At 44.0% G+C, this 15,392-nt stretch overlaps 1 protein-coding gene across 1 annotated transcript in view; it reads left to right on the top strand.

The window, feature by feature from the left end:
- Nucleotides 1-15,013, top strand: part of LOC126212637 (zinc finger and SCAN domain-containing protein 26-like) — a 165,403-nt gene extending 150,390 nt beyond the window's left edge. The window contains exon 8 of the mRNA XM_049940064.1: nt 14,964-15,013. Coding sequence (XP_049796021.1) covers nt 14,964-15,013 — 50 coding nt within the window. The remainder of the gene's footprint in view (nt 1-14,963) is intronic.
- The last annotated feature ends 379 nt before the right edge of the window (nt 15,014-15,392 follow it).

Genomic DNA, 15,392 nt, shown 5'->3' with positions numbered 1-15,392 from the left:
GAGATATAGGTCTATAGTTTTGCGCATCTGCTCGACGACCCTTCTTGAAGACTGGGACTACCTGTGCTCTTTTCCAATCATTTGGAACCTTCCATTCCTCTAGAGCAGGCTGTTCCAGCTCGTCGGCTCCGTTGTGAGCTGCGGAGCGCTCGCTGCTCCAGGGAGCCGTGTCGCTCGCTGTAACCAGTCAAGTGGGCCGGCACGCCGGTACGTGGCACTGCTGGCTGAGGCAGGCGGCAAGGCAAGCGTTTTGATGTGCCAGCTGCGTCTTACAAGATCGACAATCTCATACTCTTGGCTGCTAAGACGTGGTGACATGCTACACCAGGAAATACGATGTTCAGGAAATAAATAAGAAACAACAGTTTTACAAGAAATTGCATACTAACTTTATTGGGTCTCTGTAGCTTGACATTTTCTTTTCATTACAAGATCGGAAATATCAAGCGTCAAAGTGTTCGCAGGGTTAATGCGGAGGATGGCCTTCATTGTTGAATCCTGAAGAAACGATCGTCCCTTACTTTTTACTCTTTTCATTACTGAGAAAAGCTGCTCACAACAATACGTAGATCCAGACATGCACATGATCTGAGCGGCATTGTTGTGAAGCTTGGGAAATGTTTTTTTGCTGTAATGAACGACACCATCGTGACAAATCCAAAGTGTTGTAGTACCTCTCTTTCAACAAAGTTGAAGTTTGCAAATCAATTATCTCCAATTGAAGTGACGGTGCTGAACACCTTAAGTTCCATTTCCAAACTAGTGAGGTCTCGGAATCGTGTTTCAAACGACGTGATGAGCTGCTTTAACTTTGCTTGGTAATCGCCGACAGTAGTACCTTCAGGAAGTTCTAAAGAAGTAAATCGACTGAAGAACGTTAAATGTCCATTACTCATCTGCCTCTCAAATAAACGTAACTTTTCCATGAACGCTTTGATCTGGTCGTGCATGTCAACGATTAGCTGCTCTTTGTCCTGCAGTGACAGATTTAAATTATTCAGATGCATAGTTATATCAGCTAGGAACGCCAGGTCTGATATCCATTTTATATCTTTCAGACAACACATTTCTTCCCCTTTCGCCGGCCTGTGTGGCCGTGCGGTTCTAGGCACTTCAGTCTGGAATCGCGTGACCGCTACGGTCGCAGGTTCGAACCCTGCCTCGGGTATGGATGTGTGTGATGTCCTTAGGTTAGTTAGGTTTAAGTAGTTCTAAGTTCTAGGGGACTGACGACCATAGATGTTAAGTCCCATAGTGCTCAGAGCCATTTTTCTTCCCCTTTCATTTCGAGAAAAAGGGATATTTCCTCACGAATGGCAAAGAAAACATCAAGAACTTTTCCCCGAATCAGCCAACGAGCTGTACTGTGGTAAGGTATATCCCCATTCTCCGCTTCGATATCTTTCAGGAATCCTTTGAATTGGCGATGATTCATACCGTGACGCCGCACAAAATTCACACACTTCACGACATCTTTCATTACGCCACCTAGCTCTACTGTTTCAGCACACAGTGCCTCTTGGTGAATAAAACAATGAAGAGTCAAAATGTCTTTCCCGAATTCGTCCCTGAGTTTATTTTTCAAACGAGAAGCAAAACCTTGGTGACGCCTGATCATTTGTGGTGCACCGTCTGTCGTTACAGAATGGAGCTTATCCCACAGCAAATTCATATTGTCCACTGATTCACAAACAGCTTCAAAAATGTCACGTCCTGTTGCGGTGTAATCGAGTGGTACCACATCCAAGAGTTCTTCAGTTATTTGCAGCTCCATGTCGACACCACGCACAAAGACTGCAAGCTGAGCACAGTCCGATAGGTCGGTGCTTTCGTCAAGCGCTAGCGAAAATGCAACAAATCTCTCCGCCTTTTTCCTGAGCTGTGTCTCTAAATCCGCTGCCATGTCCAGGATTCGACGAGACATTGTTTGCTTCGACAGGCAAACCCCTTCAATTGCCTGCACCTCCATTGGAAACAAACATTCTGCAGCAGCTACCATGCACGATTTTACGAGTGGTCCCACCGAAAATGGCTTGCCACTTGTCGCAATGATGTGAGCGACCCTGTAGCTTGCTCGAAGTGCAGACTCAATAGTGTTTTCTCCGCTGTCATTCACCTGAAAATTATAAACGCATTACAGAACACGAACTATGTTGCATGTTTTGATACCCTCCGTATTACGAAACTGTTCTTGAACTTACATCTCCTGCTATGTCGTTCTTAAGCCTGGCTACCAGTTCTCTGCGTGCAACGCCTTCTACCTGATCGTAGTGCGCAGCGTGAAGACGTGTGTAATGTCGTTGTATATTGTACCTCTTCGCAGAATTGAATACTTTATGACATACAAGACATTGCGGACGACCATCCCTCTCAATGAATAGAAAGGTATCCTCCAACAGAGGTACAGGGCTCTTGCGGCTAGTCATAGCTGTCATTGAACAAGGATTATTGTGTCAGTTGCGGCTGCATGCGGCCAGGGTGCAGTGAGTTCACTTTCCCCCTCCACGCGGGCTCCCTGGAGCTCGGTTGGAACAGCCTGCTCTAGAGACTTGTGGTACACGGCTGTTAGAAGGGGCTCAAGTTCTTTCGCGAAGAAAGAAGACGACTTTGACTAGCTGGGAAGGTTAGTCACGGCGCTGGTTCAACACGCGTGAAGTGGTCGACAGCGAGAAAGAAAGAAGAAGACAAATTTGACTGGCTGGGAAGGTCAGTCATGGTGTTGTTCCCACACGCTTGGAGCTGTCGACGGCCAGAAAAAAAGAGGAAGACGAGTGTGATAGGCTGCGAAGGTCCGTCACGGCATGGTTTCACCACGCGGGAAGTGGTCGACGGCGAGAAGAAAGAAGACGACTCTGACGGGCTGGGAAGGTCAGTCATGCCACGGGTTCGACACGCGTCAAGTGGTCGCTGGCTAAAAAGAAATAAGAAGACAACTCTGACGGGCTGGGAAAGACAGTCTTGGCGTGGTTTTGACACGCGTGGAGTGGTCGATGGCGAGAAAGAAAGAAGACAACTTTGATGGGCTGGGTAGGTCAGTAATGGCGCGTATTCCACACGCGTGAAGCAGTCGACGGCGAGAAAGAAAGAAGAAGACAACTTTGACTTGCTGGGGAAGTCAGTCATGGCGTGGTTTCGACACGCATGGAGTGGTCGATGGCGAGAAAAATGGAAGAAGACGACTGTGATGGGCTGCGAAGGTCCGTCACGGCGCAGTTTCGACACGCGGGAAGTGGTCGATGGCGAGAAAAAAAGAAGACGATTCTGTCGGAATGCAAGGGTCTGTCACGGCGCGGTTTCGACACGCGGGAAGTGGTCGATGGTGAGAAGAAAGAAGAAGATGACTCTGACGGGCTGGGAAGGTCAGTCAAAGCGTGGGTTCGACACGCGTAGAACAGTCGCTGGCGAGAAGAAATAACAAGACAACTTTGACTGGCTGTGAAGGTCAGTCATGTTGTGTTTTTGACATGCTTGGAGCAGTTGACGGGGAAAAAAAAGAAGAAAACAACTCTGACCGGCTGCAAAGGTCCGTCACAGCGCGGTTTCGACATGCGGGAAGTATTCGACGGCGAGGAGAAATAAGAAGTCGACTCTGACAGGCTGGGAAGGTCAGTCATGGCGCTGGTTCGACATGCGTAAAGCGGTCGACGGCGAGAAAGAAAGAAGAAGACGACTTTGACGGGCTGGGATGGTCAGTCATGGCGCAGGTTCAACGCGCGTGAAGCGGTCGACGGCGAGACGGAAAGAAGAAGACGACTCTGACTGGCTGTGAAGGTCAGTTATGGCACGGGATCGACATGCGTGAAGCGGTCGCCGGCGAGAAAGAAAGAAGACGACTTTGACGGGCTGCGAAGGTCCGTCACGGCGCGGGTTTGACACGCGGGAAGCGGTCGCCGGCGAGGTGCAAATGTCTTCCAGCTCCAGAGAGGGAGGCGGCGTCATCGTTCTTCGGGAGGGCCACAGAGACCCGTCAGCTGTTGGAAGCAGATAACGAGGCATGCGGCTGCCAAGCGAGGCAGGCGGCAAAGGGGACGTGGCGAGCAACGAGAAGCGGCGCACGAATCAGCGCAGACCACAGAGACACTTAATAAGGTAAGAAAAATCTTCTTCGTACAAAATTCCACAGTCATGGCGGGCGGAATCAAGCAGTAATTACATTGCGCAATCATGAACAATCCGGCAAAACATTACTTTGAGTGATGCGTTAGAGTTGTTGCCTCAGCCTTTTGATGGTAATAAATTTCAGCTCAAACAGTTTCTAGACAACTGTGATAGTGCGTTTGAGGTAGCGGCCCCTGAACAGCACAATGTGTTACTAAAGTTTGTTAAGGCGCGCATAGTGGGTGGAGCTATAAGTAAGTTATTAGTTAGAGAATTGACAACCACTTGCTCCGATGTACGTACTATACTTGTTGAAAATTACGCGTGTAAACTGTTTGCAAGTCGTCAGGAAAGAGGTGAAGGCATCCACAGTGGGGTTCACATATTGTCGCGTTACAACATCATTTTAGAGAAGCCATTCGAGGTGTGATGAAAGAAGCTGAATTGGCTGGGAGTATTGCGCTAATGTTGAAATAAGGAAGAGCAGTGATTATACAGGGACTCTATGACCTCAGAATCAAAACAATAGTGAGTGCTAGAGGAGAGCCCGTGACACTCTCTGAAGCCGTTGACATTGCTATACGGAGGAAAGCGCGATAGCATCGTCTAAAGAGAAACCGACCGTGAGATATATGGTTCGAACACCGAGGACGGACAAGGCCATCGTGTTGTAATTGTGGAAATCCAGGACACATGGCGAAAGACTGTCGTGCACACAGGCGTGTACAAGTTTTCGAAAAAGACGCGGATAGAAAGCGTAGGGAAGAGAAAGAAAATACAGAAAGGACAGTGAACTTTGAACAGGAAGAAGCAGGCAGGCTAGCGGATATAAATAGAGAATTTAAGGGGCATTGTAGAGAAATAGAGTGTATGTCACCAGTTAAGTGTTCTCAGTGCAATTTGTCAAGGCACAAAGCACTGTGTACATATTCGACTGATGTAATACGTTTCAAATTCAACCAGAGAGCAGAGAGGACATTACGCAAGACAGTGTAACGAATGCCCATGGTTGGCGAAACGAAAGAATAAGAGGCCGGTAAACTAGGAGGAGGCGCAATGAGGCAGTCACATTGCGTCACATCCAGTAAGGTATTTACAGTAGACTACACAAATAGAAACGAATTTATAGAGTTAGGGTGCACAAAAGGAAAAAGAAATCCAATGAAGTTTTTAATAGATATTGGGGCAAAAATAAGTTTATTAAAAAAAAAAAAAGATTGTGGAACATTGGGAAACGTAACCCAAGAGACGGTATTAGGATAAGGGGGATCACTAATACCGTTGCAAAGACTGAAGGTCCAATAGAGTTGGAATTGCAGATTGCAAGGTATCTGCTTGTAAAACATACAGGGACAGAGGTAGATCTGCCGTTTGAAGGTCTGCTAGGGAGAGATATCCTAACCCAGACAAAATTCCGTGATAGATTATGGAGCAAAATGTGTATGGATTCGTGGAAGGCGAATTGAGTTAAGAACGGCATGGGAACGTCAGTCTACAGGGAGGGAATCCTGTAGAAACAGCTATAATGGCAGCACGGTAGGAGCCACGGAAAAAGGTGTACTTGTTCGGTTGTGGTCGGAGCTGCGAAACCGAGAGAAGTCAGATCGAACATGGTCGGAGCCAGTTCGATGGCGGCGGTAGCCGCGAGAGAGAGCTATTGTACTGAGAAGGCGGTAGGAGCCGCCGAGCAAAAGTATAAATGTTCGTTTGCGGTCGGAACCGTGAAACGAAGTAAACATCTATCGAACGCAGTTGGAGGTGGTTTGATAGCAGTTGGAGCAGCGAGAGAAGAAAAAGACACGTCGAACGCGGTTGGCGCCGGTTCGATGGCAGTAGAATCTGCAAAACAGTGCGAGAATACGGTTACGGTTGGTGCCGTGACACAGAAGTTAAATCAGTGCAGACGGGAAACCACAAGAGCGAAACAAAAGGGGCAAAGAATAGTAATGGGCCTTAGAGAAGAAAGAATTCTTAGAATCGAAGTCAATGCAAGGAATGAATCAGAGGAGGTTATTCCTAAACAGGAAATAAATCCTGGAGTTTATGTACCAGAAGCGCTGGTACGAGTTAAGGAGTGCACTTGCATAACAAGAATATCTATGAAGTGTCCAGTATTAGTGACAGGGAAAGTGCCACCCGAGGAGGTGTATAAGGTATGGTAAGTGAAGACAGGAAAGCCTGAAGTGAAGTCACGGGCTAGTAAGTTAAAGCAAAACCTGAGGGTTGAACATTTAAATAGTGAAGAAAGGAATGCCATTTTAGAAATATGCGTGGCATATAATGATATCTTCCAGATAAATTAACATACACAGACGTCACAAAACATGAAATTAAATTAATACCGGAAGCAGAAGGGAGAATAGTGTGTTCCAGGCTCTACAGAATACCGCAGGCGCAAAAAGAGGTCTTGTAAGAGGAAACTGATAAAATGTTGCAAGACGATATTATAGTTCCAAGAGTGCATGGAATTTCCCATTATTCATTATCTCTAAGATAAGTGTCAGTTAGACCGTCAGCGAGAGCGCATCGCTAGCTCCTGCTACTACTAAGGCGAGTACACCGTTTGCTTCTTACATATTTTACAAACAGCAGCGACTTACTTTCAGTTATCTGTGTAATTACTAGTTTATTTTTGAAATTTCTTGCGTGTTCGAGTGCTTACTAGGTAGAACCTTTTATTTCAATAACAGTGTTTTTGTACTTATTTGCTGCGCTTAGCTTTTAAATAGTTTTTCTGGGAAAACCTAGCGTAGTTTTCGCGTCTCGTATTTCAGTGAGTGTTTCTTGATTATCAGAGTAGCTCATCAGAAGATTATCTTGGGAATTTGTCACCGTATAGAGTAGGGTAAACATAGTCATGTGTAGGGACTGTGGTTGTTGTGAGCGGACGCAAGGAGAATTGGCCACTCTTCGGGGACAGGTGGAGGCTTTGTCTGTTAGGCTCAACGAGCTCGAGGCGCAGGCGTCGGCTCGTAGTGGCGTTGGGGCAACTGTGGTGAGACCTATGCCTACTTCGGTGGCCTTGGAATCACATGGAACCCCTGATGTCGCTGCGTCTTCCGGCAGTGAGCATCTTACCGGTCAGCCATCACTCCAGGGTGAATGGCGGACAGTGGTGGGCTCGCGCGTGCCTGGCCGAAAGGCGAAGGTGGGATCTGGCCGCGTGGCGGCTGCCTTACCCCTTTCCAACAGGTACGGGGTGCTTCCTAGTGGTGATGACATCGTTTCCGAGCCACCACAGGATGCCTCGCCTGTTGGGCCAGTGGCCGATTCTCCGGCAAGGTCCCGACAGTCACAGAGGGCGGGCCTATTAGTTATAGGGAGCTCCAACGTTAGGCGGGTTATGGAGCCCCTCAGGAAAATAGCGGGTAGGTCGGGGAAGAATGCCAGTGTGCACTCGGTGTGCTTGCCGGGGGGTCTCGTCCGTAATGTGGAGGAGGCCCTTCCGGCAGCTATTGAACGCACTGGGTGTGACCGGCTGCAGATAGTAGCACATGTCGGAACGAATGACGCCTGCCGCTTGGGTTCTGAGGCCATCCTTGGTTCCTTCCGGCGGCTGGCTGATTTGGTGAAGACAACCAGCATCGCACGCGGAGTGCAAGCTGAGCTTAATATCTGCAGCATAGTGCCCAGAGTCGATCGCGGTCCTCTGGTTTGGAGCCGTGTGGAGGGTCTAAACCAGAGGCTCAGACGACTCTGCGACTATAATGGTTGCAAATTCATCGACCTCCGTTATTGGGTGGAGAACTGTAGGGCCCCCCTAGACAGGTCAGGCGTGCACTACACACCGGAAGCAGCTACTAGGGTAGCAGAGTACGTGTGGCGTGCACACGGGGGTTTTTTAGGTTAGAGGGACCCCCCCTTGGGCGAAACGATAAAATACCTAACGGCTTACCAGAGAGAACATTATCATCGTTGATAAAGAACGTCCGTCCTCAGAGACCAAAAACAGGAAAAGTTAACGTAATATTGGTAAACTGCAGGAGTATCCAGGGCAAGGTTCCTGAATTAGTATCTCTTATTGAAGGAAATAGTGCGCATATAGTATTAGGAACGGAAAGTTGGTTAAAACCGGAAGTGAACAGTAACGAAATCCTAGACACAGAATGGAATATATACCGCAAGGATAGGATAAACGCCAATGGTGGAGGAGTATTTATAGCAGTAAAGAATTCAATAATATCCAGTGAAGTTATTAGCGAATGCGAATGTGAAATAATCTGGGTTAAGTTAAGTATCAAAGGTGGGTCAGATATGATAGTCGGATGCTTCTATAGGCCACCTGCATCAGCAACCGTAGTAGTTGAGCGCCTCAGAGAGAACCTGCAGAACGTCGTGAAGAAGTTTCGTGATCATACTATTGTAATAGGGGGAGACTTCAATCTACCAGGTATAGAATGGGATAGTCACACAATCAGAACTGGAGCCAGGGACAGAGACTCTTGTGACATTATCCTGACTGCCTTGTCCGAGAATTACTTCGAGCAGATAGTTAGAGAACCAACTCGTGAAGCTAACGTTTTAGACCTCATAGCAACAAATAGACCGGAACTTTTCGACTCCGTGAATGTAGAAGAGGGTATCAGTGATCATAAGTCAGTGGTTGCATCAATGACTACAAGTGTAATAAGAAATGCCAAGAAAGGAAGGAAAATCTATTTGCTTAACAAGAGTGATAGGGCACAAATCGCAGAATATCTGAGTGACCACCATCAAACGTTCATTTCTGAGGAAGAGGATGTGGAACAAAAATGGAAAAAATTCAGAAACATCGTCCAGTACGCCTTAGATAAGTTCGTACCGACTAAGGTCCAAAGCGAGGGGAAAGATCCACCGTGGTATAACAATCATGTACGAAAGGTACTACGGAAACAAAGAAAGCTTCACCATAGGTTTAAGAGTAGTCGAATCATAGCTGATAAGGAAAAGCTGAACGAAGCGAAAAAGAGCGTAAAGAGAGCAATGAGAGAAGCATTCAACGAATTCGAACATAAAACATTGGCAAACAATCTAAACAAGAACCCTAAAAAGTTTTGGTCATATGTAAAATCGGTAAGCGGATCTAAATCCCCTATTCAGTCACTCGTTGACCACGATGGCACCGAAACAGAGGACGACCGAAGAAAGGCAGAAATACTGAATTCAGTGTTCCGAAACTGTTTCACTGCGGAAAATCGTAACACGGTCCCTGACTTCAGCCGTCGCACGGACGCCAAAATGGAAAATATTGAAATAAACGATATCGGAATTGAAAAACAACTGCTATCACTTAGTAGCGGAAAAGCATCCGGACCAGACGAGATACCCTTAAGATTCTACAGCGATTATGCTAAAGAACTTGCCCCCTTTCTATCAGCAATTTATCGTAGATCTCTGGAAGAACGTAAAGTACCTAGCGACTGGAAGAAAGCACAGGTCGTTCCCATTTTCAAGAAGGGTCATAAATCAGATGCGAATAATTATAGGCCTATTTCACTTACGTCAATCTGTTGTAGAATAATGGAACATGTTTTGTGTTCTCGTATTATGACGTTCTTAGATAATACAAATCTCCTTCATCATAACCAACATGGATTCCGCAAACAGAGATCATGTGAAACCCAGCTCGCCCTATTTGCCCAAGAAATTCACAGTGCCGTAGACACTGGCGAGCAGATTGATGCCGTATTCCTGGACTTCAGGAAGGCATTTGATACGGTTCCGCACTTACGTTTAGTGAAAAAAATACGTGCTTACGGAATATCGGACCAGGTTTGTGATTGGATTCAGGATTTCCTAGAAGAAAGAACACAACATGTCATTCTTAACGGTTCAAAATCTGCAGATGTAGAGGTAATTTCGGGAGTACCGCAAGGAAGCGTGATAGGACCTTTATTGTTTACAATATACATAAATGACTTAGTTGACAACATCGGTAGCTCCGTGAGGCTATTTGCAGATGACACGGTTGTCTACAAGAAAGTAGCAACATCAGAAGACTCGTACGTACTCCAGGAAGACCTGCAGAGGATTAATGAATGGTGCGACAGCTGGCAGCTTTCCCTAAACGTAGATAAATGTAATATAATGCGCATACATAGGGGCAGAAATCCATTCCAGTACGATTATGCCATAGGTGGTAAATCATTGGAAGCGGTAACGACCGTAAAATACTTAGGAGTTACTATCCGGAGCGATCTGAAGTGGAATGATCACATAAAACAAATAGTGGGAAAAGCAGGCGCCAGGTTGAGATTCATAGGAAGAATTCTAAGAAAATGTGACTCATCGACGAAAGAAGTAGCTTACAAAACGCTTGTTCGTCCGATTCTTGAGTATTGCTCATCAGTATGGGACCCTTACCAGGTTGGATTAATAGAAGAGATAGACATGATCCAGCGAAAAGCAGCGCGATTCGTCATGGGGACATTTAGTCAGCGCGAGAGCGTTACGGAGATGCTGAACAAGCTCCAGTGGCGGACACTTCAAGAAAGGCGTTACGCAATACGGAGAGGTTTATTATCGAAATTACGAGAGAGCACATTCCGGGAAGAGATGGGCAACATATTACTACCGCCCACATATATCTCGCGTAATGATCACAACGAAAAGATCCGAGAAATTAGAGCAAATACGGAGACTTACAAGCAGTCGTTCTTCCCACGCACAATTCGTGAATGGAACAGGGAAGGGGGGATCAGATAGTGGTACAATAAGTACCCTCCGCCACACACCGTAAGGTGGCTCGCGGAGTATAGATGTAGATGTAGATGTAAGAAAATGGATGCTAGTGGGAGACAAAAATGGCGAATTGTAGCCGATTATAGGCCCCTGAATGAGATCTCAATTAATAATGTGTATCCTCTCCCAAGAATAGACGAAATCTTGGACGGACTAGGAAAGGCAAAACACTTCTTGACAGTTGATTTAGCTAAAGGGTACTATCAAGTATTACTAGATGAGCGAGATCAAGAGAAAACGGCGTTTAGTACGCCCTATGGGCATTATAAAAGGATGCTAATGGGTCTAAAGACAACCCCGAGTACATTTCAAAAATTAATGAATTCAGTGTTAATGGGACTGAAGGGAGAAAAGGTATTCATCTACCTAGAAGATGTAGTAATATTTGGATCCTCACTGGAAGAACGCAATAGTAGACTTGAAGAAACATTTGAAAGATTCAGAAAATATAATTTAAAATTACAAGCCGACAAGTGTGAGTTCTTACATAAAGAAGTGACGTTTTTGAGGCATCTTCTTACAACAAAAGGATTAAGGCCAGATTCAAAAAAGGTCGAAGCAGTGAGACAATATCCGCAGCGAAAGACTACTACACAGTTAAAAGGTTTGCTCGGACTCAGCGGGTATTATAGGCGTTTTATAAGCAATTATAGTAAAATTGCGAAACCCCTTTACGAACTGCTAAAGAGAGGAGTAGTATATAATTGTGGAATGGAACAGGAGGAAGCATTTCATCAGTTGAAGGAAAAACTGATAAATCCTCCAATATTGCTGTAACCAGATTTTGGACAGGAATTTATAGTAACCACAGATGCTAGCAAAAGTTCCATTGCAGCCGTTTTGAGTCAAGGAAAAATAGGTAATCATTTACCTGTCGCATATATTTCAAGAACATTGAGTAAAGCTGAGCGATCATATAGCACCACAGAGAGAGAAATGTTAGCTATATGTTGTGCAGTGAAATATTTTCGACCGTATTTGTTTGGTCGAAAATTCACAATTTGCACAGACCATAAGCCATTAACGTGGGTAAGCAGCGTTACCGATCTGTCGTCAAGCTTAATGAAATTCAGATTGCATCTAGAAGAATATGACTACAAAATTCTGTATAAAAGTGGTAAACGAAACCAGGTAGCAGATGCCCTATCTAGAATACGAAATTTGAGGGCAACGACCGAGGTAGATGACGACAGAGACGCAACGGAAAGGAGTCAGGAACAGATAACCGGAACAGCTGAAACAGCTGCGGTGAGCAGTGACTTAGAAGCGGTCTCTGAGGTCGCAAGTGATGACGTAAAAGAGCCAGCTGCAGGGCAAAGCGCTCAGGCCATGTGGAAGGCAAAGGTACACAGGCCGTCACAAAAAAGGCAGCCGCTAATTTGAGTTTAGAGGAGAAGAACACGATCCTCAAACACTTTCACGATTCGCCAATTGGTGGTCCTCAGGGACTAGGAAGAACTTACCAAAGAATAAAAAAATATTGTACATGGGAAGGCATGAAAGCCGATATAGAGCAGTGTATTCGCAAATGCGAAAGCTGCCAAAGGAAGAAAATTACACAGAACAAAGCCAAAATGCCCATGGAAATTACGACTACCCCTGAGCATATATTTGAAAAGTGTGACTTTGATATTGTTGGTCCAATGACTTCCACAGGCAATGGCATAAGTACATCCTTACTTTTCAAGATGCACTAATTGAGAAACAAGAGTCCGAAACGGTAGCAAGTGTGCTAGTTCAAAAGACCATTTTGAAGTTTGGCATACCATCCATATTATTAAGTGAGAGGGCAGCAACTTCGTTAGTGAAACAATGCGAAGAGTATGCAAATTGTTACGCATAGAGAAAAATCAAAATATTTGTTACCATCCGCAGACTAATGGAGCGCTAGAAAGAACACACAGAACCTTAACTGAAACGCTCCGCCATTATACAGATCGAGCACAAACTGATTGGGATACATGGATGCCATATGCGGTCTTTGTATTCAACACAACACCACATAGTGCAACTGGGTACACACCTCACGAGTTGTTCTTCGGGAGATTGCGTAGTGTACCAGGAGTGCTACAAACGAACCCAGCAGAAGTAACATATAATTATGACGATTACGTGCTCGAACTAAAAGAGCGAATGCACCAGTGTGCGCGAAGCTATAATGCCCAAATTAAATTAAAGAACAAGGAGTATTATGACAAAACCCAGCATCCGAAAGAGTTCCAATCGGGAGACAAAGTCCTCCTGTACGATGAAAGTGTTAGAAGAGGAAGGTCAAGGAAATTAGATAGTCAATGGCGAAGCCCATACATAGTAAAAGAAACTAAAGGACCAAATGTGGTCGTGCAGATAAGAAAGAAAAAGTACCTGACGGTACACGCCAATCCCCTGAAAGAATTTTTCTGATTACAGGACGGCGATGACACAGCTGGTAAATGGAATGGCCATATTAGCCTTCGGGATTACTTTGGTACAAACAGTGATTCTTCATCCGGATCACCTTACAAAATTCCAATCATCACCAGGACTGTATTATGACAACAGGGGGGTCAGTCTTTACAGTGTGACATCGAGAACTGTAAGTTATTTTAACTTGCTAGAGTTACAAAAGAAATTTGAAAACACCGAAGTATTAGCTACCACAGCTGTGACATTCTGTCAGAATAGATTCGCTTTACTTAATATGAGTGCCTCAGAATGTGCTGTGCGGAACATGAATTAGAATGGCACATCGGAAAAATAGAATAATCTCAAAGTCTAATTGGAAAGTTAGCTCGCCATGAAATAAGAATACGAAAACGGGAAATACTACATTTTTTTGGAGAAATAAGTAAAGTTTTATTTGGAACTCTAGATGAAGATGACGCATCATATTTCAAGTCAAAAATTGATGTGTTAGAGGAAGAACACAAACAGCTATTAAGATTAAGCCGAGAACAAGTCACAATAGGAAAGGCCACTTTAACGAGTTTTAATCAAACTGTCAGCTCAATAGCCAGAAATGAACAGGTAATTACTCAAGGAATGAAAAAGCTCAGTCAGAACATTATAAAGTTCAAAAACAGCACTGATAAGCGGCTACAGAGAGCAGTTATTTTGATAACCATTAATGAGCATCTAATTCAGCTATTGTCTATTTCCAACGAGCTAGAACGCGAATATGATTTGTTAATCACAGCAATTGTAAACGCACAGAAAGTTATTTTAGAACTACATTTAATGAATCCTTTGCAAGTAGTTAGATATTTGAAATTAATATACGATGATATAAAAGACAAAAGATTCCTAATTGCACTTACAGGGAACAATGGTTATCAGTTACTTAAGGTAATTGACCTTGATGTTTTTGAAGCTGGTAACATATTAAGTTATGTATTATTCCCCTGGTAGATAGCAGTGTATTTGATGTGTATAAAATGTGGCCCCTACCAATTGAAGTAGACGCTAAGACACAACTGTTTACATATATATCTCCAGAGAAAGAGATATTATAGATGATGCGAAAAGACAATATGTGAAGTTAAACTATGAACAATTGTTATGCAAAAATTAGACCAAGGTCGCAGAATATGTAAGCAAACATTTGTTCTTTTGTCTACTTACGATCATGAGATGTGTGAGGCTAGAATGCTACAACCAGTTATCAAGATGCCGAAAGATTGTAACCAGAGGTATATAGTATTAAATGAAAGCGTATAGACGCAAATCAGAGGTAACGAATGGTTATTTGTAGCACCTAAAGATGAAGGTCTTACAGAGTTATGTAGTGCTAATGGGCTCTGGGATGTAGTTGTTTATGGTAACAGCAAGTTAAAATTTCTTGGAAAATGTAAAGGTTATGGTGCTCAAATATTAATACGATCTGAGAAAATAATTAAAACAAATGTAACAAATGATGATATTCTTCCAAATCTGAATATGGAGGTAATATAAAATATAACAGAGCTTACCTTAAACTTGCCAGTCGAACATGTTGTAAGATAGTTAGATGACTTAAATACAGCTGGACATAAGTAAGATGAATTGGAGAATGAAATTTTATACCAGCAAAGGACCACCTTTTGCGGATTTTCACTAACCAGTATGTCCATCTGGAGTTACATGGGCCCAAGTATTGTAACTGTAGTAATCCTTTTATGTATTTGCAGATTCTGTAAATGTTGTAGAGAATGCTACAAATTTATGTTTAAGAGTATGAGACATGATTGTTGCAAAAAAATCTGTCTAAGAATTAAAATTATAAATCAGTATCCAAGTAGAGAAATGGTTAGGTACCAACCTGCTCGTAGGGAATTTGGAGAAAATGAGGAAATTATTTTAGAAAGAATGCCTATCAGATATGACGCCAGAGATAGCGGCCATGTGAGTTACGAAAGAAGAGTAGTACGTGCAAGATATTTGGAAGAGATCGAAGGACGATTACCGGTAATGTTAATGTCAAGTTCAGACAAGAGATAAGAGAATAAGATTGTATTAGTGTAATAATGGAGATGATATTATGTGTGTGCCTCAAGATGTAATTATTCGTGTGCCCTTGAAAGGAGAGAAATTATGATGTTCCCATGATTTGTATTGAT

This window comes from Schistocerca nitens, chromosome 11 (assembly GCF_023898315.1).
Source record: "Schistocerca nitens isolate TAMUIC-IGC-003100 chromosome 11, iqSchNite1.1, whole genome shotgun sequence".
NCBI lineage: Eukaryota > Metazoa > Arthropoda > Insecta > Orthoptera > Acrididae > Schistocerca > Schistocerca nitens.
This window is presented reverse-complemented; position numbering and strand designations above follow the sequence as displayed.